General features: G+C 56.1%; 1 protein-coding gene across 5 annotated transcripts in view; it reads right to left on the reverse strand.

Annotated features, from left to right (window-relative positions):
* PAX2 (paired box 2) overlaps nt 1-20030 on the reverse strand; it is a 94048-nt gene extending 74018 nt beyond the window's left edge. For 3 of the 5 annotated variants that reach the window (XM_033185424.1, XM_033185408.1, XM_033185416.1), the window contains exons 1-4: nt 19701-19932; nt 9176-9286; nt 5529-5697; nt 4535-4732 (exon numbers count right to left, since the gene is read on the reverse strand). In XM_033185424.1, coding sequence (XP_033041315.1) covers nt 4535-4732; nt 5529-5697; nt 9176-9286; nt 19701-19725 — 503 coding nt within the window. In that variant the 5' untranslated portion in view covers nt 19726-19932. Of the gene's footprint in view, nt 1-4534; nt 4733-5528; nt 5698-8178; nt 8468-9175; nt 9909-19700 lie in introns of those variants that run through there. The other 2 variants (XM_033185426.1, XM_033185435.1) reach the window with 2 other exon arrangements.
* Nucleotides 20031-26822: the final 6792 nt, after the last annotated feature.

Raw genomic sequence — 26822 nt, forward strand, 5'->3', positions numbered from 1 at the left:
TGCATCACCTTGTGAAATGCACCTGGAGCTGTTGTCAGGCCCAATGCCTCCTGTCTGCCTCTTCTCGAGAGCCGCCAGCTGAGGTAGGAAGGCAGGGCGATCAGCCATTGCTATCACTAGAAACCCCTTTTGTAGCCAGAACACCCACAGAACCAGCCAACCGGGAGACAGTCAGACCAACAGGACTGAGGGCCAGGAAGCCCAGGCTAAAACAACTACAAAAACAAAAAGAGCCTTTTCAGGAAGACAACTCTGGCTCATTTTAGGGAATGAGAATTTCAACCATCACGCCTGTTTCAAATGTTATTCTGATGATGGGCAACCTCACAGTAGGGTCTGTCTCTGGGAAAGGACAGGTGAGCAAGGCTTCTCCGACAGAAATTGGTGTATTGGTCTGCTATTTGTGGGCCCAATCTGCTAGGTTCAGGCCACAGAAGGCGAGTTCCCTGTCCTTGTCTCTCCCATTCTTGTGTGGATAGAAGTCTTTTTCTTAACTCTCCAACTTGTCCTGTCTGTTTGCCACGAGACCAACACCCCTAACCACCAAACAGCTGCAAACGTATGGAGATGCGGCGGGCAGTGCCGCCCCTCTGGCCCAGCTTCATGCCAAGCCAGGTCCAAGAGTTGAATAGGCAATGTTCTGGAACCTGAGTTTCAGAGAGGGAGAAACAGACTCTAGCCCTGAACATATCTTCAACATTCCCTGGGCTAGGATGAATGGCTCCCAGATTATTTGGAAAGGTCTTTGAACGAACAATTGGTAGACCATTGTCACCCCACTGCCTGACCCAAGGGGAACAATGACCTGAGAATGACTCAAAGTCCTGAGAATAACAGAAGAGGGACACCCAAATGACACAGGATGGAATTCCTTAACACAGCCCTAGGTTGCCATTGCTAGAATGAATGTGCTCACCTAGAGCCTAACAGGCTAAGAGAGAGTGTATTGGATAGTGGGAGATCTGTGAGAAGCTGATTCTGGCAGGGTCCACTCCAAAGATCTAGGGGCACAGAGTGTCCTGACTCCAAAGAGTGTTAGGCAAGCTAAAAAAGTTAGAAGGTGACACCCTTATTGTCGGCTTTTCCCAAAAGAGCACCCTCAGGGGATCGTCAGTAACCCTAGACTCTATTTGGGGTCTGTGCCTGTTCTTTCAAAGGAGCTGTATTCTCTGCCCAGAGTAACAGCCAAACCAGAAGACTTTGGCTATAATCAGGAAAATCCCTCCTGCTTAGACAACTGCTCAGCGATGTAACTAGGTGACTTTTTCCTTTTTCAATAGCATGGATCTCCCTCCACCTCTCCCCTCTCCAGGCCATTTCCCACACCAGGTTTCAATCTAAAGTCCCCTGTTTATAAACACCCGCCCTTTACAGCAGCGGTGTACAAACCAAAGAGCTGGCAACTCCATGCTCAGCCATCGATAACCCAATATTTAGAAAGATTCAGATAACTTCCACGTACTAAGGAGCCCAGTCAAGCCTTGGGATTTTTGACGGTGGTCTGTGGGAGTGGGGAGGCATTCCTGACCCAGTCCTCTGGTTCAGAGAGGCATTTCTGAGAATTTGCTAGGGGAAAATACAGGCTGGATGGCCACGCCTTTATCGCAACAGGATCAGAGAATGCCAAAACCATTTTTAAAGAGTGAAAAAGCAATTTAGTTTATAACCATAACAGCATATTTCAAGTGCGGCGACAGCATCTGTTTTGGGGAGGAGAAGTTGAAAAACCTTTGGCTCAGGTGGGTGAGCATGTGTGGACTTCTTTTCTTGCCAACCACCAGCTCATGCACAACCTTACTCATAACTGTTATAAAGCACCCAACACAAGTGGGAAGGTCACTAACAACAAAGCTCTGAACTCAAGAACCACTCATTCCCCAGTGCACCATCCTTTCTGCACACAGGAAAATCTCCAAGCTCTTCCTATAGTGAGTGAGAATTCTCAAAACTGATAAAAGGCAAAGTTTCTGATACAACCAGCACTAGCAGAAACATCCTGTTTTTATCAGGCTTTTGGGTGAAACAACACATCTCAGATAAACCTTCCCTCTTCAGAGCAAAGCACCTACAGGGATGAAGATGACAGCATGGTTCCCCAGGTGGATTTCTCCAGCCCCAACTCAGCAGCACACTGGAAAATTCCCAGAATTCTTTCCAAAATATGAAACATGAGAGGATTCGGGCCTAGAGCAAAATTGAGAATAGTTTGCCTGCTCCTTGTAGACAAAGCCAGCCGTGAAGCCCAACTGCGGACCCAGGGTGGGCTGCCCGTGTGGTTGGTGGCTTACCTGTTCCTCTCCTCCTACTCCCTCTCCATCTCCAGCTACACCTGCCCATAGATGGCTATTTCTCCACACCCAAAGGAAGCCTGTGTGCCCCTCAGGTGATAAGGCTCTGTGCTGGGTGGGTTCTACAGCTGTCACAGCTGTCAAGCTGAGGCTGCTCTTTCCCTACCCTCATCTCACTGGTGGCTCACTTGTCTACTTTGTCCTAGTTCTGGTGGGTGCACCTCAAGACCTCTGGAGCTTGATCCTGGGGTCACCTGGCCCTTGCTCTCCATGGCTTTTCAGGATGGAAGCATTTCCAAACTTATGCCTAAGCCAGCTTCCAAAATCATCTCAGCCAATGAGGAGTGCATGTTGTCGGGAGGAGTGGCAGGGGGTGTTGGACAGGGCCACCACACCTGACTTGTTGTGCCACTCCTCTACCCCATTCAAGAGAAACAAATTACCTAAATCCTACATGACTCGAGTTTCTCCAAGGGCTTGCAAATTCTATTACTGACAACAAGCATTTCTCTTAAATGTTCTGCAGAAGACTACTACCCAGTCCCAGGAACACTGCACACAGCAGGACCACTCTTGGCCCTTGCCTGTTCTTCTCTTGAGATCTCAGTTCCAACTCACTCCCAGGACCAGCAGTCAGCCAAGAGACTGAGTCTCTACATGGCTCATAAAACACTGCTTTGTCCCCTTCACCTCCCGAAGTGCCACTCTTGCCTCAGTCCAAAGCTACCCCAGCCTCCTCTCCTGGCTTTTAAAGCAAAGGGCTTATTCCTTTCCCAAAACACCCAGCGTCTTTCTCCAGCTCCTTTGGAAGGTATCTGAATGACAAATTGCTACACTTTCAATACCTGGCTGAGCCAGGCCCAGGGAGCTGGAGGGTTTTTGGAGGGTGTATAATTAGCTGATCAGTATTATGTTACCCTGTTCATATCTGAATAACCATTTTAATACAGATGGCACACACTGGGATAATTTCTGGGGTCGCCTCGCAGTACATTACAGCATGAGTGTGGCAGAGGGAATCTTCTTTAGCCAAGGTACATTCTACCAGCTAATTTTACCTGCTGTTTTCAGGATGATTTGGGATAATTCCATATCATTTGCAAAATATTTTAAAAATCCTTGATATGTGATGCCAATTTCAGAATAAGGCACCATCAGAGTTATTAGTTGTCCTGATAATGAGCTTATGAAGAGTGCAAAAAATAACAAAGTTATGAAATGTTTAGCCCTCTTTTCATTTTGGGGTGTCTTAATATGGGGGACCAAGGCTGTCTGGGACTTCCTTCTGACTGGTGTGTGACTTGTGCAGGGACTCTGTGAACAACTGTCAGTTTGTACAGTTCTGTGATCTTGAAACCAACCCAATGCTGCTTGTATGTTCTGTAGCTACCACAGATAGGCATATTGGCACACTGGCTAGTGTGGACTTGAATGGAGTGTGCACATGTGTTCTCCCTGAGAGCACGCTGGAGGGGTTTGCAGACCAGGAGACCTAAATATCCTATACATCAAGCTGACTCAGCCCTGTGGTGTCCTCATGTGTGTGAGCCTGTCATCAGTGCAAAGACATTCTGGAGACAGGCACCGTAGGTGGTTGAGGGTACCACCCAAGGTTCAGTCTCAGAGTCTGGAGTTCTCCCTCCCTGCTTGGCACCTCCTTCTTGTCCAGCTCCTCTACTCCCTGCCAGTTGCTGGCTGGTGGTTGGCATTTGTTCTGCAAGCCCGGATCCCAGTGGTTATAGGCCGGAAATTTGTGTGGAGCTGGCTAGCAAGACCAGGCTCCTGGGAGGTGAGCTTTGTGGGAACTGGCAGGGAGGGTGGAGGAACGAGGACAAGCGGCTGCCCCTGGGGAAGAAGCAGCCTTTAGAAAGGGCAGTCTGTTTGGCGGGATGAATAGACACTGGTCATTTTAAAGGCTCTGGCTGCAGGCTGTGATTGTCTCTAGATCCCAAGGCTGGATGCTTGTAATCTTGGAGTCTTAATTACCACAAACACTTGGATTCATTTCCAGGACGCCTGCGGGAGAAGCCTGGCAGGGAATACCCAGCCCTGAACTGCAGACAGCCCTGTCTGTCTGTCTATCTCTCTGCCTCACAGGTCCCCTTTCCCTGACGGAAGGATTTTGGGCTGGCAGCAGGGAGAAAGGGCAGAGGCTGGACAAAGAGCACAGACTGGGTGTGGGACACCCCTGCAGGCAGGAGCCAGGAACTGGAGTCCAGCCCTGAAAACCCGGGTGGCTTGCTCACCTGTTGATGGAAGAGACGCTGGGCACTGTGTCATTGTCACAGATGCCCTCGGCCAGGAGCCGGTCTCGGATCTCCCAGGCGAACATAGTTGGGTTCTGTTGTTTGTATTCAGCAATCTTGTCCACCACTTTGGGCGTCGCCACTTTGGGCTTGGAGCCACCGATCACACCTGGCTTGATGCTGCCGGTCTCGTAGTACCTGCGCCGGGAAAGCCGGCGGGGTCAGCCACTGGCGGGGTCAGCCAGAAGTGGACGGTGGCGGGTCAGCGGGCTGCGGGTTCCAGAGCTGCTGAGCCACTCTCCCGCCCGCAGAGGCAGCGGAGTGGAGGGAAAAGGCCCAGTGTGACTGAGCTGACTTCCTGAGGGTGCTTAGCTAGGAGGAGGAGTGCCACAGAGTAGGAGGACAAGGGGTACCATCCCTCTGGGAAGACGGCCACACCAGGGCCTGGGTGCGCATCAGCATGAATAGGCACCCGTGGGCGTGAAAGCCCAGCCTTTCCTTTGGGAAGAGCAAAAGGAACAGCGCTGCAAGGTCTCTGGGAGGCCAGGGCTGAGGCACCACCTCAAGCCCTTCCCTACTGGGCACAGAGCATCTGTGGGAACCAGGACCCTCCTTCTGCCTCCCAAATGCTGCTTTTTCTCCTCTCGGGGACCCATTTTCATCCCCACCCCATTCCTCTAATGTCCCGCACCCAACGTCTGCCTTAACTCCATTAAGAAAGTCATCCTTCCCTTTCTGAAGACAGAAACCAGGGACCTTCTCACCAGGGACCAAGGGCAGGGCAGGCACTGGGTGACACTGCTCCACCCTCGCTCCTGGGTCTTCGGCCACCATCTGAATACTCTCTCCAAAAGGAGCACCTCTCCAGACCCCTTTGGGGATCTCCCTCTCCGGCTTGGCGGGCTGGACTTTTAGCCAAGTCCTCCGGCCGGAGGCCCAGGGCTGGCCGGGGAAGTAGGCAAGGCGTCTCACGGGACAGCTGCGAAGCCCTCACCTGCCCAGGATTTTGCTGACACAGCCGTGGCTGACCCGCAGCTGCCGGGAGATGTCACAGGGCCGCACACCCTGGTGGGCCAGCTCCACGATGCGCTGCCTCACCACGTCGGGTAGGGGCCGGCCGTTCACAAACACCCCCCCGAGCTGGTTCACACCCCCGTGCCCTGCTGGGGAGAGACAAGAAAAAAACACAACACCCCACACACAGCAGGGACCAGCCATTAGTCAGGGTCCGCGGCCCGGGAGGGGCGAAGGAAGCAGGCAGGGCGGAAGGGCATGTTCCCGAACTTGAGAAGAAAGGTGGCAGACCCCCACGACCACGCGAAGGAGTGGGGACTGTAACCCGCCCGGCCCTAGAGACGCGGAAGCGCAGACGCTGGGCGGAAGACTGGGGGCTCGGCGAGAGGGCGACTCAGGCCATGCGACGCAAGGTAGAAAGCAAAGGGAGGACTGGAGAGAAACCAGATGACAGAAAAGAGGGGAGAGGGGAGAAAATGCCAAAGGGGAATTCATGCCAGCGGAAAGAGCGTAAGAAAGCGAGGAGAGGAAGGGCCCGGCAGAGGACTGGACTAGTGCGAAGCAGCATCCCGCCTGCACCGCAGGCAACCAGGGAGCTGTCTGCGCGTGCGAGGCTTGGAAGCGGACGATTTGGGGGCGTCGGGGCTCGGCTGACTGTTCATCCGAGCTCCGAGCACAGAGAGGGGATAAGTGCCTGACATACACACACACCTTTGCTCTCTGCCTCTTCCCTAAAAAGTATTAAATTGTAATCGGAATTTTTCTACCTCTTTTCCTGTGTTGTTTGTTTTTGATGGGAAGTTTTTCTAATGTTATTTATCTGTAGGGGGACCGTATCTCTCTTTCACCTCCTTAGTATCTGAAGTGGAGCAAGGAAGGCGGATGAGGCAGGGACCCGGGGTCTGCTGCGCTCAGGGACAGGGAGGCGGCCGACAGCGGCTCCAGGCAGCAGGCAGAGAATGCCGGCTGCTTGGGCTTGCTTGCCTGCCGTACCGCGCAGAGCTTGGTCGGGGCCCACCGTCTCGCCCAGGTAGCATGGCATAGGCCGCGCCGGCGGGTTAATAACTATCCGGGCGCCCTGTGTAGCCGGCCCAAACCCGACTCGCGTCCCTTTGACCCCTCAGACCTCGGCAGCCTCCCAGGAAACCGTGCGGCTCGGGCGTTTGCTTTCCGGCAAAGCGAAGGGCACGGGGTTTCCAACCCGGTTCCAGCGCGGGCTCCCGATCTCGTAGCCGAGGTGGCCACTGGGTACTAGGCCTGAGGGTGCTTCCTCGTGCCCCATTCTCCCGGGCCTACAGCAGTCTAGAAATCCTGCACCCAGAGCGATCAACCCGCAGCTGCAGTTACTGAGCAATCCAAGCGCAGAGACTTCTAGAGGCCGAGTCGGGTCGGCCCTGGCTTGCAACCTGCAGCCCCTGCCCCGCTAGCCTCACGCGAGTTTCGGAGAAAGCGGGGACATCTGTGCCCCCCTCATTTCCCTCCCGTCCCTTTCTCGGGTGGGGGGTACCTAGAGCAAGCTCGGGTAAAACCCTGGGGAAAGGCCTCTGATCGGGCTGCTGGGAGAGACTGGCACCTCTTCTTTTACCCCCGTGCCCACCCCGTTAATCTCCCTATCTCTAGCCCCACTCCTCACCCCTCCCCTCCCTCCAAACCCCGACCATCAATAATTTAGGCCCCAGGAGAACTCGCGTTACCGGTATGAAAAGGTGGCAGCTGCGGGCAGATTAAAGATGAATAATTCAGCCTCCCCGGGCTCAGGGCCCGGCCCCTCAGCCCCAATCTAAGGGGTGGGGATGGGAAGGGGACACGGGAGTCCAGGGCTGGGGGACTGCAGGGAGCCGGCGCTGAGTCGGGCCTGGAATGCGCCACTGCCGCCGGCACCGACTCTGGCCGCGGTGTCTCACCCGCCAGTCCACCGGCCCGCGGGCCCGCGCTGCGGTTCTCTCCCTCCGACCACCTTCTGCTTGGCCGGTGCAGAAACCCTTGGGTTTCAAAGTGGCTTCCCGCGGGCAGCCAGGACTCGGCAGATCTCCGGCGGAATCCGCAAAAAAGGAGAACGAGAGCTGTGGCAGCGGGCCGAGAGGCAGGCCGGCTGGGCGAAGACTGCGTGTGGACCCGGTTCCACTCCTCCCGAAAAGGACAGAGGCTTTCCGGCCGGCTCTCCGAGACCCGCAGCGGCCTGATGCCCTCGGCGCGGCTTTCCTGCGCTTGGAAATTACTTACGAAAATATATTTTATCCCAGGAGTATTTTTAAACGGCCCCTGCCCCCCCAACGCTAAATATATGCTTAGCGAAAAACACAGCTCTCCCTCCTTGGCTCTCTTGTCCTAAACAGGGTCCAAGCCAGGTCTAAAGTTTCCTTGTGAAAAGTTACAAATTATCCTTAATTATTAATCTGCAGATAGGGAGGAGTTTCTATTTAGAATTTTATCTTTCAAAAAAAAACCTGCAAAAAAAAAAATATCAGAATAGTTTTTCAAGCTAAAGACATGGTATAAATTAAATTCAAATTTTATTAAAATAATTCCCTCTTTTCTCTATTTTTTTCTCCCCTTCTCCCTTTTCTTCTGTAACATCATTTCAACTTTCTTTCTTTAATTTCCTTTCCCGTGTTTGGATTTCTCTTTTTCTTTCTCCTCAGCTTTGGCATTTGCTTTCCTTTTGTTCTTTCCCCCTCATTTTTTGCTCTTTGCTGACCCCCGGCCAGGTTGCTGGCTGCATGATCCTCAATGGGGAGTCGGAAGTCTAGGCAAGGAGCCTCCAGAGCTGAGAGCAGAGCTGCACTTTGCCGGGGGCCCACCTGGAAGGCTGCGCTGCTGGCTCTCTCCCTGACTTCGATTTCTTTTTGGATCCCCTCTTTGTTTTTAGAGCATCCCCCAAGCAGAGGCAGGGAAAGATGACCATTCTATCATGACAATCTGGGATTCCCAATGTGAAGGGAAGGGGAAGGCAAGGAAAGAGGGGTGGGAAAGAAAGGAAAAGGAAGAAAATATTTCCAACCAGCCCACAAGAAGCCTCCGCTGGGCTGGAAGGGCCTGGAGATGCTGAGAGATGAGGGTCAGAAGGGGGCACCCCACCCCCACACTCGTCTGCCCAATTGTCCTGACACCGAGGCTGAACACTGTTGGAGTCTCCTGGACCCCACGACTCTTAAGTTTGAGAAAGGTAAAGATGTGGGGAGACAGGAGAGGGAGGCAAACAGAGGAAGAGAGGAAGAGATAAAAGAGAAAACAACAAAACAACACCCTGAAAACTGCCTGCTAATTTGTCCTCCAGCTCAGGGCAAGAGGCTGACTGGGGAAAGGGTGGCTGGAACCAGGTCTACGAAGCCCTGGAACCATGACCTAAGAAGGAGCGGATGGAAAGAGCAAAGGCAGGCGATAGGCACCAGGGAAGGTAGGAAGGCAGGCAGAGAGGTAAGTATGGGTGACAGAAGGCAGGAGAGAAGCTGGAGGCATTAGAAACACCGGGCGAGGGAAAGAGAAAGAACGAAAGGAGGGACTAGGAGAAGCCAAGGAGGCCTCCAAGATGGGACCTGAGCGCGAGGGGCCGGGGCCACGCTGAGACTGGACAGGGTTGGGACGGAGAGCCCCAAGCCGGGACAGGAGCCGGGCGCCGGTACTCACGGTGCATCGCGGAGAAGGGGTCTGCTTTGCAGTGCATATCCATGGGGAGGCAGAGGAGCGGGAGCAGCGCGGCCGCCGCCGCCGTGTCGCCTCGCAAACTCAACTTCAGGACTTGAGGAGAAAAGGGAGGGACGGTGGGGGAGGGAGGGTGAGTGAACGCCCGGCTGCTGCGGGGCGCGCGGGGGCGGGGGGCGCAGCACTGCGCTCCCCGCGGGGGCTCCTCCGGGCTGGCCCGAGGTTGCAACCGCAGTAGTCGCAACTTGCCACCGTCGGGGCTCGGGGCCGGGCGGTCAGCAGAGTGGCCCCGGGGCAGTGGGCCGGGCCGGGGGGCACTGGGGGCGCATGGTTCGTGCGGCAGCTGCAGCCAGGGCTGAAGCCCGGAGGGGGAGGCGACTCGCTCAGCTCCCCTGGAACCTGGTCATCTGAGAGGCGGTGGTCGGAGAGCGCGCGGGGCGGGGGCGGCCAGAGGGCGCCGGGAGGGGAGCCGGGCCTCTCCAAGTGCCGGCGAGTTGGCGAAGTTGGCAGAGAAGTAGCAATCCCGGGGATGTCCGAGCGGGCGCCTGCGGGAGGGGAGCGCGCGGGCCGGGCCCCCGCCCCCGGAAAAGGCAGGCGCACGCCGCCGCCGCCGAAGGGCCAGGAGGGAGGGAGGGAGCCGAGTGGCGCTGGCAGCGCTGGGCTGGCCCCAGGTGGGTTGCGGCTGCGAGAAGACTCGGCCGGAGACTGGAGCCTCCGCTCCCGGTGTGTGTCTCTCTAAAAGCTGCAAAGCCCCCTCCAGACCCCCTCCCCCTCCCCGCGCTGGGAGATGGATGACTTGTCAGACAAAGGCAATAGATTCCACCACTCTGTGATTCGCCAGCGCCGGAGCCCGGAGCTTCGGCGAGGAGGGCCCCGCGCCTGTCACTCCGGTGCCGGCAAAGGGGAGGGTAGGGGAGGGGGAAATGGGAGGGAGGCAGGGAGGGAGCAGCCGGCGAAGGAAGAGGGAGGGAGGGGAGCGGGCCGGGGGAGAGGGAATGGGAGCCCGGGATTAAAACTACACTGAGAAACGAAACTCGCTGATAAGATAAACGCTAGATAAGGATAAAGAGCGGCCAGTCAAATGAATATTCAGGTAACGACAGAGGGCCTTGGAGCGCGCTGCGCTCTGAAGCCGGGCTCTCAGTTCTAATTCGCCCAGCCCTGTCATCCACCGGCCAGTGCCCGCCTGGGCCGCGCGGCCCCGGGCCCAGTGCGCATCCCTAGCCCCAATCCCACCACCCTCGGCTCTGAGATCCCTTCCGTTCCTTCCCAGCTCTTCCTCTCTTTCTGGTCCTTCCCTTTGGCCTTTCCCTCCGGAGGTACCTTCCCACACACGCATCCCCACTTCTCATTCCACGGAAAAGTGTCCAGCAGTTTGTCTTGTCCCCTCCCGTTCCATGCGACTGCGCGCAGGGCCTCCCCAGTCCCCTTGCCCACCGGGTCTGGGCAGTCCAGAACGCTTGGTTCAGAATCTAGCTGAAGACCTCCAGCGAGTACCCACCTGCCTCGGTGGGACCCAGCGGATGGCGGGAGAGCCGGGGGACTTGATTTCTGAACCCTCGGGTGACTGGGGAGGGGGGCAAGGGAGGGATACAGTGCGGAGCGGCAGGTCGCTGGCGGCAGAGGATGCGGGAGACGAGGCTGTCTCTCCCCGGCTGGGGAGAAGAGGAGGCTGCGGACGCGGCTGAGCGCCGCCCGCTGCTAGTTCGGCGGATCCCGGGCGAGCGCAGGAGGCGCAACGCACGGGGCGGGCCCCACTCCGGCCGGAGCCTCCGCAGCTCTCTCCGGCACTCGCTCCCTTGCTCGCTGGGATCCGCACCAGGCAGGAGAAGCCCTTTGTCTCCTAAGTGGTTAAGTACAGAATATCCGGGAGATCTTTATGAAATATTTTCCCTCGTCTCATAAATCATCTTGGCACTTCAGCTGATGTTTTAACTCTCTCTCCCTCCTTCGCTCCCTCCCCCCGCTTCCCTGGGTCTGCGAAAGGGCGGCTCGGCGAAGCCTGCGCAGCGCTCTTGCAGCCGGGATCCGAGGTTCCTCCAGCTCCTGTCTGCAGCTGCGGGCGCCCCGCGGAAGCGCGGCGGACTCACGCTTTCCTCCCTCTGGCCGGAGCCTGGGCGGCAGATAGGATGGGGAGAGATGCACCTGCCTAACTCAGCCCGACTCAGCCTGGCTACTACTACTACTGGGCGTCTTGTACCGGGTTTTCGGGATGCCCTTATTCCTCAGGAGGAGTTCAGAACAGGCTCAGCGGGACGGGGTTCTGAACCTCACTCCTGTGGGGCCTGGGTCCGCTGGGATCCTGGCATTTGCCCTCCCTCCTGTATCCTCCAGAGCCCAATAAGCTTATCTCCACCTGCGGGGTAAAGTCTGGGAGGAAAACACTCCTCCCCGTCTGCCCCTCCCAGCCCCCACCCCACTTCCCTCGGGTGGCTAGGCAGGTTGGTTCCCTTGGGCTAGGGGTTGAAGGCGCAGGGCCCAGCCCCTAAGGTCAGTCTCTTCCTCTAGAGGCCTGCAGATGGCGCTCCCGGGTTTGCTTTGGCCTCACAACCCCACTAACACGCACTAACTTCGTTTAGGGAGCGAAGAAGGAAAACAGTTCGGGCAGCCGAAAGGGAACAGCTACCAGGCCAGAGTGCAAGGGATCTCAGGTGGTATTAGCTAGCACAGCCCTGGATTTCCCCTCTGGGAAGTAATTAACCCAGAACTGGGGTGAAAGGAACATTGAGAAAGGGTTCTTACTTAGAGGAGCTCAGAACTAAAGTAACCTTTGCCCCAGGTCCCTCCAAGTTGGTCATTCAGGAATTTGTCTCGGAGCATCTGAACTATTGGAGGAACAAAGCTGTGAGTAGAAGCCCCCTTCCACACAGAGGCAGATTTTTCTAGAACCAGCTAGGCATGTCCCTATGTTACAAGTACCATGAAATGTGGGTGCCCACAACAAGCATGTTCACATGTTGGGTGAGAAAGATTTTCCATTTTGTAGAGAAGGGGACTTAAAGCACCGAGTGTGCTAGAAGTTGTCCTCACACACCTGTCCTTCACATGCACCCTCTGAGGAGTGAAGACACTTCCGAAAGTCCCACTCCCAGGTAGTCCCTGAGAGTACCCCCTGCTCCTGGGATCCTCTCCCCAGCACTGCACTAGCTGGACACTCACCCTCCCGCCAAGCTGGATCTTGCCCGCTTCCTCCTTAGCTCCAGCCCATTCCTGGGTCTAGAGAGTAATGCTCCCTGGTGATTAGGAACCCCTTTTCTCCAAAACTCTGCCTTCTCCTAGGGCTCCAGGATGAAGGGTTGGCCTTCATCCAGTCACTGGCTGCTCCTCTGACTCCCTCTCTTCTGTTCTCTTTCTTCTTTAGAGTCTAGTAGAGGGGTGGGGGGGAAGGAAGAAAGGAAAAAAGGGAAGAAAGAAGAGGAAAGGGGAAAAGAAAGAAAACAACCCAACCCCAAACACTACCCGGGCTTCGACCTGTCAGGGTTGGTTGCTTTTCCCGTCCGCCTCTAAATGAACCTTTTCTCTCTGGTGTTTTCAAAGCGGCCCTTCCACCCCCCAACCTAGGGGCATTTACACTTCAAACAAGGCACCCGCCTCCCTGCGGAAATTTAAAGGCAAATAAACTTTTGGGGAGTTGCTCTGATACCCATCTCGGGATTTGCTTCATTAGCCGCCTCTGTGCATCTGATCTGCCCAATAAATCTTCCTTGTGGATCTCGGCTCCTTTGCTTTCTCGGCTCCCTTCCCTGCCAGGCTTGCCCAGGCGCCTGGCGGCCCCCACCCTTGCCTCCGCCCTCCAGGCCGAGCTACTGCTGGCCTGGCTGTCTGGCTGGGTCGTGCCTGCTCTGCCTGGGTGTAGGTGTCGGGGTGGCGGATAGGCACCCCGCACCTCCAGTGTACCCACCCACCGGCGCCCCAAGCCAAGCGAAGCGTGACTCCCGGGCTCTCAAATGCGTTTCTGGGTATGTTGTGTAAAAGTGAAGTGCCAGTGTAGACCCAGTCCACTGCCCCGCTGCCACCCACACATGCTCCCTTCCAGAAACCCTTTCTCCCATTTTCCGGTTTCCAGTTCCCTGGCCCCAGCGTTTTCTGCCCAGGCGAGAAAAGGCAGAAGTGTTGTTGCCTCCCCTCCTCCTGCAGGGCCCTGGCAGGGCCCAGGCGCCTGGCCTCCAGCCGCTTGGGAAGGCGGCTGGGCCTTGGTGAGTAAGGCGGGGGCTGCAGGAGCATCCCAGCCGCGCCCCTCCCCGGAGGCCGAGAACTGCCTTCTTCCTTCCACTTCCCGGGGAGAGGCTAGGGGAGCTAGGGCCAGGCTCTGAGGAAGGGGATTAGAAATCCCGAAATTAAATGCACCTCCCCAGGAAATGCTCCCCACAGCGCGGACCAAATTAAACGCATTAAAGTTCAGAGGGGAAAAAGCTGTTTAGAACCAAGGGGGGAAAACAAGTCCGAAGGGAAGAGAAGCAGAAAGGGAGGGGAGAGAGGGAGAGCAGAGCTGCAGCTCCGCAGCCGAGCTTCATTTCTGGATTATTCCCACTTTTGGAAGTCACCACCAAAAAGAAAAGTAAAAGTTATTCTGACAACCGAACTCCAGAGCCTGCCACCGAGGCTCACTCGCCCTCTGGGTCCCAGCGCACCCCAGGGCGCATACCCTCGGCTGTCAGATCCCAGGCTGCCGAAACTTACACCCCAGCCCCTTCCGCAGAGGGGCCTGACCGGCTCCTGCCCGGCTTTTCCCCCTCCTCCTCCCCATTCTCTCCCCGCCCTTCCCCCTGCCTGGCCCTCTGGTCACGTTGGAGGATGGTTTTTTTTTTTTTTTTTTTTTTTTTTTTTTGGAAGAGCTTCTGGTACAATATGGAGCACCATGGGCTGCAATTTCACACTCCACAGCACATTCCCCCTTAAGCTACTTTCTTTTTTTTTTTTTCATCTAAGACCCCCTAATTTCTGCTTCCTCGCTCCCTCCCTCCCTCCTGCTCTCACTCTTCTTTTCCTGCTTTTGTTCCCAATATTTGGGCTCCCTGCGTGAAGCCCGGGGGGCCTGACTCCCAGCTGGCCCCGCCCGCTCGGTCTGTTGGTCCTATGGAGTACTGGCGCACGTGCTGGGCCTTTATCCTCCAGGGCCCCTCCCCCTTTAATCTAGCTTCCCCTCACAAGAGGTCTTTGCGACCCGCCCAGCCCTTCACAGGCCCTTTGAGGAGCAACAACAATGCAAGCCACTTGGCCACCAAAGCTGCCTCTTAGTGGCACGGGCCAGCCAGGTGGCTGCCGCCCATGGGCCACTCTACTAGGGAACTGAAAAAACAGTGAATCTGGGAGAAACCCAGCCAGCAGGTCTAGAAAGTAAGAATGAAAGTCCTGTCCAACAGAGAACAAGCTAAAAGGGCTGGAAGCCCAATGAGGCCCTGGTACTCCTGGCTCAGACCTGGACACAGCCTGTACCTCCTCCCTAGATACCCATGGACCTCTGCACAGCTAAAGGGTCCACTCACCCCACAGCCTACAGGAAAAAGCAACAGCCACTACATACACAGTCCCTTTGCTTCTCTGAGCCTCAGTTTTCTCACGTGTAAAATGGGGATAATTACACGTCTTGTCTACTCCATGGAACTAATCAATAGGCATTCTGCAACCCAGACATTTCTATAGTAGATTATGGAGTAAATTCCCAGCTTTCTGAACTCTTACCCTTCCACAAAGAGTTTAAGGAGGGATCTGAGTGCTTAGGCAGGGCAGGAGGTGGCATTTTCCACCCAACTTCAATCCTATAAAGGTTACTGGGGATTCCTCGCCGCGCCGCCTTCGTGTTTTATTTTGTTTGTTTCCCTTTCCATTGGCTATGCCACACCTGTCCAGGTTTATCATTCTTCCCTCTGTCTATCCCTCCTGCCACTCCTCCATTCCCATTTCCTGCACCCCCCTCCCAATTGCACCAGCGCAGCTGCTAGAGGATCGGTTAAATTCCTCACTGACCACCCCCCAACCACCGCCACCAACAGCCGGGTTAATTGTGGCCTCAGGCGCGGTCCTCTTCAGCCAGTCCGCCAAAACTGTCGGGAGGAGCTGGCCCATTGGCGGAGACCTAGGGAAGGAAATCCCGTCCGGTCCGGTTCCAAACAAAGAAAGTTGGTCCTCCCAGGACCTGCAGTTAATCAGTCAAAGCCAGAGCGGACAGGAGACGGTGGGGAGAGGCCTGGCTGGGAGGAGGCTTGAAGGAGGGAGAGACAGGAGGGGAAGAAAGAGGACCTAAGAGAGTTGCCGAGGGAACTGAGAAGCCACCACCTGTCTCTGGGAGGCCTGAAGAGGCTGGTTTGTGCGAAGCCGAAGTCCCCACCTGGCCAGCTGTCCCCTCCCCTCCTCCCCTAGGCACGGCGAGAGAGTCGGAGGGAGGCTGAGTGTCGCTGGCGAAGTAATGATTAACTCTCTTAGCAGCCGGGCCCGGAACCCGTGGCCTCATCGGGCTGTGGTCGAGGGAGAAGGTGCAGGCTGACCCAGGACGTCCCCGGTGTTACCATCACCGTCATCGCCGCCGCGACCGAGGGACCTGCAGAGGGTGGGGGCACGCGACAGCCAGGGGCAGCCGAAAGGGAACGGAGCGCAGGGCCAGGGGAGCACACTCCAGAGGTCGGGAGACCAGAGGGAGCGAAAAAGCCACAGCCGAGATACAGGGAAAGGAAGGGCCCCCGCGGGTGAGCGCGCGCGCGACCCGGCCGCGCTGGGGAGAGTTGCAGAGGGGCGGGAGGACCCGGGCTGACTTTCCCGGGAGTTGCGAGCCGGCACCAAATCTACCGTCTGGGATCCATCCGCGGCGCGCCCGCCTTCCCTGCCTCCTCTCCCAGCAGCTGTGTGGATGTGAGGAGCAGGCGGAGAGCAGGCCACAGCCGGGAGCTGGTAAGGCAGGGGGACCCGCCAGAGAGACCGGGAGGCCCAAAGGGCAGGGCTGCCAAGGCAGTGACAGGCTGCGAGGTGGCTGGAGACAAAGGACCCGAAAGCAGGGGAGAGGGGACCAGGGGCGAGAGCGGCTGGCTGAGACAGGGAGAGACCCGAGGAAAGGGGCGTCGTAGGACCCGCCTGGGTTTTTCCACTCCTGCCACCTCCGCCCACGTCCAGCCTGGAGCCTGGACGTCCCGGGGGTTCCTGGCCCGCCGGTCTTGGGGCCTCAAGTAGGGGCTAGGGCTGTTGCTGGGAGTTGCGGTGGCTGTGGGGGTCGTGTGTATGTGTGTGTGTGTGTGTGTGAGCGCGCGCGCGCGACGGATTAGGCCGGCGGGGAAAGGGGGAAGGAGGGCTCTCGCTGTAGGGTGAGACCCCTGCCCCAGGCGACTCCAGCCTCTGCCCTCCAAGGCCCAGAGCCATCCGTTTCCCGAACTTGAAACAAAAGGGCTGAACCGAATCCCTCAGGAGCCAGGACAGGGTCTCTTTCTGGAAAAAAATGCTTTGGTTTGAGACTTTAAGGGTCACCTGCATCCAGAATTATTTCTTAACTTTCTGTAACTTTTCCTAAAAAAGAAAAGCTGCAAAGTAAATCTTGGAAAGAAAAAAAAACTCAGGTCCCAGGAGTTCGCTCCGCTAGGTCTAGACAGGCTGGGAGGTCTAGACCCGCGGATAACGAATACATTGAAGAAACTAATGGAGGAAGGAAGCCCCTTTCAATTTCTGAATCAACTAAGGAGAATTTCTGATGTGTCTCTTTGGGGACTGAGCGTCTGGATGAGGGGATCGTGGGAGTGTGCTTGAGTGTTCTGAGGGTGTGTAAAAAGTGTGAGGGGGTGGCGAAGGATGTTTAGGCAGACAGCTATGTTCCAGGCGGGGCTGAGATGGGAGCTGGGGACCCATATCCAGCACCTCCCCCTCCCCCTTTGCCCTCAGCAGAGGCTGCTCCGAGGCCAAGGCCTCTGCAGCCTCTTCCAGCGGGGCCGCCAATCAATCCTGCAGGTCAACACAACAATTAATAACGGGGTGAAGAGGCCTGGCAAAAGAGGGCGGGGAGGCATCAGGCTGTGTCTCCCCCAGGCTGTGAAGACCTGACGCCCGAATGGGGAGAGGGAGGAGAAGTCTCTCAAGGTAGAAAGAAACCTGGGAACTCAGTACAGGCCAGGGAGGGAGCTCAGGGCCCCAGAAGGCAAAGGCAGGGGACTAGCGTCAGGGAGCCAGAGAGCCGGCTGGGACAGGGCAGCGCAGAAAAAGGGAGGGCATAGGATAAACCGCTTATTTTTGTAAGTTCTGGGGGTATAGGCAGCGATAGCTGAAGGCCACAATTGCCCTAGTTGCTGATTCAGTCCCCTTCCTCCTTTCCTCGCCCTTTCCTGATGGTTTTCGCTGCTCCGGAACAGGCTCAGCGAGACCAAGTAAAACCCGCATTCTTCGCAAACCCGGCTGCGGCAGTTGCGCCAGGGCATCCGGCAGGCACGTTCGGTCACGCGCGTCTGTCATTGTTATTTTAAACTAGCCGGATGAGATCCAAAAGGGCTCAGGGCCGTCTAGGGGAGGCAGGGCCTCCAGGGAGTTGTGCCCTGGCCAAACGTGGCTAACGAAGAGACGAGGAAGGAGGCGGTGAAAAGAGAAAGAGGCAAAGAGAGAAAGCGGCTGGGAGGGCGTAAGACTCCTCAGCTCTGCTCGGTGGGGCCGCCTCGAAGTGCGGTTTCCTTTTCCCAAATACAGCCCTGTCTCCTGCCCAGCTCCGCAGCTCCTCCCCACCTTTCCCGGAGCTGCTGCTGCCTGGAACAAGAGCCATGCACCGGCAAAGGTGGGAAAGGAGGGAAGGGAAAGGGAGTGCTGTGAGGAGCCGGACCGCTGGCCGCTCTGCCACGCGCGCCGGGGGAGCGTCTGCCCTAACCCGTCAGGCACAAGTAGGCGCAGGCGTCCCTGGGTAAGTGGAGAGTGCCCTGGTCTCTTCTGGAGTATCCTGAGCTCCTGGAAATTTAGAATAAGGACCCTGACAGGCACGCAAGGATGCCCCCCTCCTCTTAACACTGCCTTCTGTTTCCCGAGGTCCTGGGGAGGGGGCCTAGATGCCTTGCTGGGAGACTTTCTGGGACTGAGAACCCGGTTCACAAACCTCAGGCCTGCAATGCAGGCAGAGCGCCTGCCCGGAGGGAAAATGGAAAAGTGGGAGTCTCAGGAGCTTGAGCAAATGGGACAGGGAAGGAAGCAGGGCTGGGGACAGGAGGCATCAAGGGGCAAAATAGATTCAGAAAGAGTTTGGGAGAGAGAAGCCCTGTGCAGAGAGGAAGAAAGGGGAGAGAGTTTCTCAGGAAGGCCCAGACGTTAGGTCTGTCCTTGGGCTGAATATTTATACGGTCGAGGGGGTGCACAGATGGGCTCTCAATTGAATTCCATCTTCAACACCATCAGAGATTGATTTTGTACTCGCTTTTAATTTTGCCATAATTAATTAGATCATTACAACTGTTTGCTATTGATCTCCCTACTTAAACCTCTGGTGCACAGGGTGTGCCCAGAGCCCTAAAAGCTCAGGTGGCCACAGTTGACACTCCAGGGGTTCAGGTTTCCCAGTGGGGACAAGGCCCTAGGAGGGAAATTGGGTACAGCCCAGGGATTGGGTCAAGAAGCTAGATCAAGGGTAGGGCTGGGGATGGGACCTGGGTTATCAGCTGAAACAACTGGAATCTGAACTAGGGGAGCGGGGAGCAAGGAATGAGATTTGGGAAAGGTTAGGAGTGAGGCAAATAAAGGCCTCAAATTAGGCCTTGACCTCTGTGGAATTATTTGGAAAAGTCTGGAAACCTGATCCAACCCTCTCCCTCCCCCAAGTCCAAAACTAAACTTGGGTGCCTGACTTCCCACCGCTGTACACCACCAGGGCACCTAAAGGGCAGTTCAGAGCTGAGTTGGCAGCCCTGGGGGACAGGAGAAGGAAGGAAGGAAAAGAGAGCAGCACTCTACTCCCTTAGCCCTTTGGGTAAACATTTTCAGATTCCTCTCCCCACTGGGTCCCCTGGGGCCTGCCACCTCTCCCCATGCTGCCCTGGATTTGTTGGAGGGCGGCGGGCAGAGCCTTCTCCCTACACAGGTTAGGCTCACCTACATTAGTGTTCACAATCAAATACACAAGACCCTACACACAGGTATACACAGCGTTTCCCCACCCACTGGCATAGGCGCTGGCCCAGCTCACACTCCCTTCTTAGTGGAAGCTAAGGCCTTCCCAATGCTCCCAACTTGGAGGAAGTTGTGCAAAATATCTGTACGCCCAAAGTAGAATGAGAAAGTACTAAACACACAACAGAAAGGAAAAAGCAAAATTCTGCAAAGAGACCAAGTGAAGTTGTAGAACTCACGTTTTCTGAGTGGAAAGTTTTTAGAAGATTTAGAGGACACCGGGAGGGACGGCCCAGGAGGCCCCAGAGTCCGCAGAGCCTCAGTCCCCAGCCTTCACAGTAGCCCGCTGGATACTGAGCACAGGGATGAAAGAGAAGAGCCTGCCCCGGCCCTGACTGCCCCCATCCATCTGCCCGCGTCCTCGCCTGAGGCGCGAACGGGTCTCTCCCGCTCTTACCTGCCGGACCCGCGCGCTCTTCCATGTTCGGCTCCCCGCCGCCGCCGCGTCCTGGGCCTGAGTCTGGCTGTCCCGCTCCTCCGTGGCCGGACAACACGTCTCGCCTTCGCCGCCGCCGCCCGGAGATCTGGGCGCAGCCACCCAAGACCAAACGGCTCAGATAACCCGAGCCGCCCGCCGCCTCGGCTGTGTGCTCCGCCCGCGCCGGCTTTCTCACTCCCGGCCGCGCCGAGGCCCCGCCACCCCGAGGAGCCCCGGGTTCTCCGCCCAGCGCACACGCGCGCACACGCACCGAGGCCCCAGCCAGCCGCAGGCAAGCAGCCACCCTCGCTGCCTGAGGCGCCCACGGACCGCAGCCCAGACTAGACACCGGCACACCCTCTCACCCCACCCCCTCTTCACTGTCATACGCCCCCCTCCAGTCCCACAGCCTGGCTCTCGCGTACTCCCCAACTTTGTGCGGTTCCCCTTCCCCACCACACTCAGCTCTCGCCTCATCCCACTTTCTGGAACGTGAGGCTCCACAGCCTGCCACACAACCCCGAGTCCCAGTCTGCCTTTCCAGGATCTCCACAGACCTGCCCTAACTTTCTCAGGCCACACAGTGGTTCCAGGGGGCCCTGTCCCCACTATGTTCAGTGTGGAAGTGCTCGATAAATCCCTCATAGGTTCTCCTGCTCCAGGAGCTTTTTTATTTTTAAACTCTAAATAAAAGAAAAAAGTTCTGGCTTCCTTGCCTTTAAAGAGATGGCGAGGGCCGAGGGAAAGGAAGGAGGAACTCACCCCTTCCAAGCTCCTGCCACACTCACAGGGACACTCGCTTGGGCCATGCCTGTCCATAGCGTTCTGGTCCCAAGTCTCCTGTATCCTCAGACTCACACCCTCCTCTCCCAGCACACTGACACTTCCAACCCTGATGAAAGGCCCACCTTAGCTTTGCCCCACATCACTCCCTCTCAACCTGGAATTTACACCTCTCACACCTTAGCCCCAAGCTCTCCCTAAAACACTCACACCCCCTTTGCTCACCTGTACCCTCTTGTACTCCTACTTCTGACACACACACACCTCCTGAGGACCACAGCTCCCACTCCTGCTTGCCCCAGGGTTCCCTTTCTTCATTTGCTCCACTTAATACCCCTACCCAAGTACCGTGGGCCTCCCACTTCACACAGCCTGGCTCACACTTACGGGGAAACACTGAGAGACTATCAAGGAAAGTGCTGGGTAAGCCCCCGTGGGCAGGCAGAGGCTGGGGCTGGCCCCATCTTGAGCATACCCCACCAGGCCCCAGGCAGGAAGGCACCAAGGCAAGCCAGGCAGCAGGTTCACCAGGCCCACTGGGCCAACTTTCCTTAGGAATTGGAAAGGGGCTCCCACCACTTCAGCTGAACTTCCTCTAGAAAGGTTGTATAACTAGGGATGGGAAGCCGGAGAGGCACAAGAGCCCAGAGGCAAAACCTATATCATGGTTCTGTGACTTAAAATTTGAATATCTTCCTACAGACATATAATTTTTTTTACCCTTTCAGGCAAATTATGGCCAAATTATCATCTTACTAATATCTGTGATTTAAAATATGAGATCATGGTGTTGTTTTTTTTTCTTTCTATTTTTCATCAAACAGTGATTTTCCAACCCAAGCCCACAAATACTTAGAAGCGAAAAAAAAATTTTTTTTCACTTTGTTATCCACAGAGCAACATTTCCAAGGACAGGGATGGAGAGCAATATGTATACATGAGACCCTAGTTACATACACAAAAATCTCACACCATCGTGTGGTCCCTCCATGGCATACATGTGAGATGATCACACATGTAACTAGCCTCTCGCTGTCACCTACTCAGAACCACACCCACTCACACACAGGGGCTGTGGCCTGCTGAGTCTCAGCTTCACTGCACAGCTCTTTGTGCCCTTTTGTGGCCTTTTCTCTGAAATAGTGATGATAATCCTTGCCCTTCTAGCAGGTTTCTCGTGAGACAGTATGTGTGCAAGTGATTTGTAAATTGTGGAGTATGACCACACATACTCCCGGTGCTTTTGCTTCTGTTCTATCAGAGACTTGAACTGAGGCCCAGTGTACCAGACACATACATAGGGAAGCACCCACTGGGAGCCAGGTGTTTTGAACTGGGAACACACAACACGCGTACTCAGTGTCCCCTGCCTGCTCCTGAGCCAGTTGGTCACAGTTACCTGGGCACAGGGCCCAGAGTTGGGGCAGTGCCAAGGCTGGGGCCTAGGCTCACGGGAAGGGAGCTGAGGCCATTGTGCAAAGTCGCCTGTTGCGTACCAGAGGGGCCATGAAGAGGAAGGTGACTTCTTACCTCTGGCTCTGATACGCTTCCTCCGGAAGCCTGCAAAGTGATGTCAGTCAAAGGGCCCAGCCCTGTACCTCAGACTCCCTCCAGCCTCCTCCCTCAGGCTCGGCCTCTCTTTGTCTCCTGGCCCTCACCCTTGTCCTGCACTGTCTCTTGGGCCCTCTTGCTCATTGCCCGCCCCATTGATTGAAAGTCTCTCCAAGGAGTCCCAGGAAAAATGATCCGCCAGCCTATTGATTCTTCATTAGAATTACATTTTCACGTGTGCTAAATTGGTTTTAAAACCTTTTTCTGTTGTTATTGTCTTGTCAGACCCTGAGGTCCAGGGCAAACCAAGTTTAAATGTTGTAGCTTCTTAGGAGAAAAAATAATCACTGGGGCTGGGTCTGTGATTACTGGCTTCTCTGCCTTATTGTTGTCATGATGACAATTGTGATTTGGTTTAAGTATCTTTAGGAAAGGGCCCTGCAGGAGGCTGCTCAGGTCAGGCTGGGGCTATCTGGTGAGAGAGCTGAAGCCCCTGAAGGAGAGGTATCAGGGCAGTTTTTCTTTTCCTGAAAATTAAATTTAGCACTTGAGCCTGTATTAATTGCTTCTGGGACAAGATGAAAAGCAAAAGTTTTCAAAAAATCATTTTTTATTTCCTCACTCCTGTTCCAGATCAAATAGAGGAGAAATAACAAACAGGACCTTCACTTCTTCTACTTCCCTCCCTTCTCCCCTAAATAGCTGGGGAGCAGGGAGGAGCATCAGTCTCCACCAAGGTGCTGAGGGAGAGGTTGCAGCCTCCTGCTTTGTAGCAGGGCAGAGGCCCAGTCACAAGGACTGGTCATCATTATGCTTTGCACTGGCTACGGAGGAATGAATCCAAATGATGGGGAACAAGGGGGAAGAGAGAGGCAGAAACTCCAACAGAGGGAGGAAGAGAGGAGAACCAGAGAGGGAAGGGTTCAGGGCCCAGACTGGCAGAGAGAGAGAAACACTACCAGAGACAGAGGCAGAGAAGTACAGGGCAGAGGAGGAGGACAGAAATGGATGGGAGGAAAGGAGGAAAAAGGGAGAGAGGGAGACAAAAATAAGGAAAGAAGGGAACAAGAGAGACTGAGAAGAGGAAATGTACAGAGGAAGGAAATGAGAAGGAAAAACAAGAGAGAAAGGGAGGAAAGAGACCAAGGCAAGAAGAGGAGCAAGCCCCAGGGAGCTCTCAGCCCCTCCAGCCTGTCCCACCTCCAGCAACCCCCCTCCCCCAACTCCTTCTGGCCTGGCAACCCACAGGCAATGCTTAGGAGTGGTACCAGGCGGCAGCAGAGCCGAGGCAGGAGAGCTGAATGTCTTTGTGATGTGTTTATCCCCTAATCAGTTCATTAGTTATAAACAACATGACATTAGAAGTTAGGAGGCAGTTGATATTAATTTTTATTTAACTAGTTGATGTTTAATCCGTCACGCCAGGCTGGGTAGCAGCGAGAAAGATCTTCCTGACACAAAACCAGTTAGAACTTCATAAGGCGCAATCAGTGTCCGCGCGTTGAAACAAACAAGAGAGACAGAGACAGAGAGACAGGGAGAGACAGAGAGACAGTGGCAGCCCTGCCAGAGATGGAGCCAGAGATGGAGTCAGAGATGGAGACAGGTGGAGGGCTGGGAGAGAGCTAACCCAGGGCGAGAACTGGGGGAAAATAAACTAGAAAGGCAGACAGCTCACACAGCTGGCAAGGGGCTGACAGCCCTGAACCTGGGCTCCAAGCCCAGGACAGCCCCGACTTAATAGGAACGAGGAGACCAACGCCCTGGGAAAGTCCAGCCAGGGCAGTGGCGGGGTGGTCGGCCAGGGACCTGCCAAGCCTGGCCGCTGCAACTACTAGCTCCTTCCGGCAAGGAATGTGTTTAGTGTCCGTCGGTCTGGTGGGGTGGCAAGGGTCTAATGTCACAGCGAGGCGAGGTCCTGACTTTCCGAAACTCTTCTCCCAGGTCTGGAGGCCAAGAACCTCTTCCCTCCCTGCTCCAGGAGGAGCTGGCCCAGGCAAGAGAGGAAAGGAGAAAAGGGCGTGAAGTTTGCTCCCAGCGGTTCAAGTTTCACAAAGTTTGTTGCGGTCACAGAGAGGGCTGTGTGTGTGTGTGCACGTGTAAGCTCGGCAGTGGCAAAGAGGGAGGAAGTAAGAGACGGCGTGGGGATTCTGCAGGCGGGGGAGGGCATTTCCCTGGGTTTGTCTAAGCCTTCAGGAGCGTCCCTGCATGCGGGCTCCTCGGGTGGCGGCCCTGGTTGCAAGTCTAAGGTCCCCTTGGCTTGCCCGGATTAATCTCCCCCTCTCAACCCCGCCCCCGAGCAGGAGCGCTCGGCTTTTTCCATCTTCATTCTGGGCACCGGCGGGCACTGGCTTTGTCACGGCTTCCTGAGCAGGCACGGGAGCGGGGGCGGGCTGTAGTTTTCCGCCGTCGCGAAGGACACTGTTTGGGGCGACAGAGGCATCTTCGCCCGCGCGTAGACTCAAGCCGAGCATCTCACCGTTTGCATGTTAATCTGAGTCCACCGAGAAAAGGAAATCGCTGAAATTCCGAAGAAAATTGCCTTTCGCCGGCGGTTAATAGTTAACTCAGACAGGAAAGTTCCCAGGGAAAGGCGAAAGCCAGGGCGAGAGGTGCAGGGGAGGTGCCCCGGGAGGGCCTCGGCCATCCCCAGTCTCTCCCCTCCCCGGCCGCGCTCGGCCCCGTGCGCCTCCCCTTCCCGGGCGGCACATCCCCCACCCTGTAATTAGCATCGTTTAGTTCACAAAACCCTTCCTGGGAGAAATCTGTTCCCTCGTTCCGGGGCTCGGTTCAGCACCTGATTCCGCCGGGTGAGGCGAATAAATCACTACGGCGGCGGGGGAGCCGGACCCAAGCCCGCCAGACGGTGGCCGCCGGGAGAACGAAAAAGTGAGAAAGTGGCGGCGGAGCCAGAAAAAATGATGCAGGGAGACGGCGCAACCCTAGGCCAGGAAGAGTGAGGGGCCCGGGAAAGGGAAAGCCAGAGAAAGAGAGGGACCCAAAGGCAGAGAAGGGGCCAAAATGGAAGAGGGAGATACAGAGACAGAAGAGAGCCAAAAGGAGAGTGACAAAGAAAAGCGAACGAAAAGAAAGGGAAAATGAGGGAGAGAAATAAGTTAAAGAAACAAGAGCGAAGAGGGAGATTAAGAAGGAAGGGACAGGCGAATCAAGAAAATAAAACCAGAAGAGCGAAAGCTTTTGTTTATCTACAAAACTCCCTTGCCGGGCGCGCTTTCCCGACCGCGCCCTGCGGCGGGGAGGGTCAGGGCTCTTGCGCTGAGGCCGTAGACCCAGGGGGCCCGGGCGAGGCGCTCAGCCTGTGCGCTTGGGGCGCTAGGCGGGGTCCCGCGCGGACCTGGACTCCAAGTTGGACTTCCGGGCTCGGGACGCGCTGAGCATCTGCCCCTGGAAGGAGTGGTGTTTGGGTGTGGGGTTTCATCTGGGGTCCATGTCGGGGAAGGGGACGGGTAGATAAAAGGTTCACTGCTGGTTCCTGGGCGCGCATTGGGCTCCTGGGACTTTCAGCCCTGGCGCGAAGGGAGGTGGGAAGGCGGAAACCCGGGGTGGGCAGGCTGTGGCCGCTAAGCATAGAACCCCAACGTCCCCGCAGCTCGGACTTCTCATTCTTCACCTGGCCCTAGGAGAACTCCCTTCTTGAGGATCTGGTGTCCAGGCTGGCGCGCCGGGCCACAGATGCAAGGAAAAAGTAACGCAGCCAGAACCGCCACCTGGCGCCAGCGGAGGGCGCATTTCCTGAGCTGCCTTCCCACTGCGACCCAGAGACGCGGATCAGATTCTGCCCGCTCCCAGCGTCTGCTCTGGCACCAGTGTCCCCAGGCCAGAGGGTAGGGAGGAAGAAAGAAAACGAGAAAGAAGCGGGGGCAGGAGTGGGGTGGGGAGGAAAAGGGATGGGAGAAGGGTTGGGGGGGAGAGGGGGCGGTGCAGAAGAGAAGCAGATTGCAGTGAAAAGTGGAAATGCAGACCAGATGAAAAGGAGGGCTTAAGGATGCTAGGGAACTTTCCCTCTTCGGTTTGACTAGGTCTCTGGGTAGACAGAGGTGGGAGCGCCCAGTTTCCCAGCCTCACCATTTTGAGCCCCTGTGCTTTGGCGCCTCCAGGACGTCGGGCTGAAGACTGAGACCCCAGCAGGGCCGCTGGAGGCTCCTGTGTGAGGAAGACCCGGGTCACAGAGTGGAAGACTTCCCTGCCCACCAGGCAGCCCCTGGGATGACAAACGCCCAGCCTTTTGAGACTTCTGGGTCGACCTGGTCCAACCCACTCTGCTCCTCCTCTCTCCTCCTGTCCCCTCCTCTGGCACTGGCTGATGGGTCAGCTGCAGAGCTGGACTAGAGGAGTGGAAAACCAAACCAAACCAAACCAAACCAAATCAAACAAAACAAAAACCTCCAGGAAGGAGACTGGTAGCTCAATCAGTTCTTACTTCTGCACGGAGGCAGAGTGCAACTGATGCCTAGACCAGAATTCTTTGGAAGTAGGAAGGCAGCGACCGAGCTGGGCTAACTCAGAGAATCAAGGCACCAGTTAGTCAGTAAACTGGGATCAGGGCACTGGGGCTAGAGAGGTAAATCACACACTGGCCCTGTTTTCAAGGAAGACATTACCTGGTTGCAAAGACAGGGAGAGCTATCAACCAATAAATTCTAGGAAAGTGTCAAGATAAAGGTGACTGGGATACAGAGAAAGGCAATTGGGGGTGTCAGGGAACACTTCGTAAAGGGAATGGGGTTTTGCAAGATCAGTAGATGT

The sequence above is a fragment of the Trachypithecus francoisi genome, unplaced genomic scaffold (genome assembly GCF_009764315.1).
Source record: "Trachypithecus francoisi isolate TF-2019V2 unplaced genomic scaffold, Tfra_2.0 Contig01579, whole genome shotgun sequence".
Taxonomy (NCBI): domain Eukaryota; kingdom Metazoa; phylum Chordata; class Mammalia; order Primates; family Cercopithecidae; genus Trachypithecus; species Trachypithecus francoisi.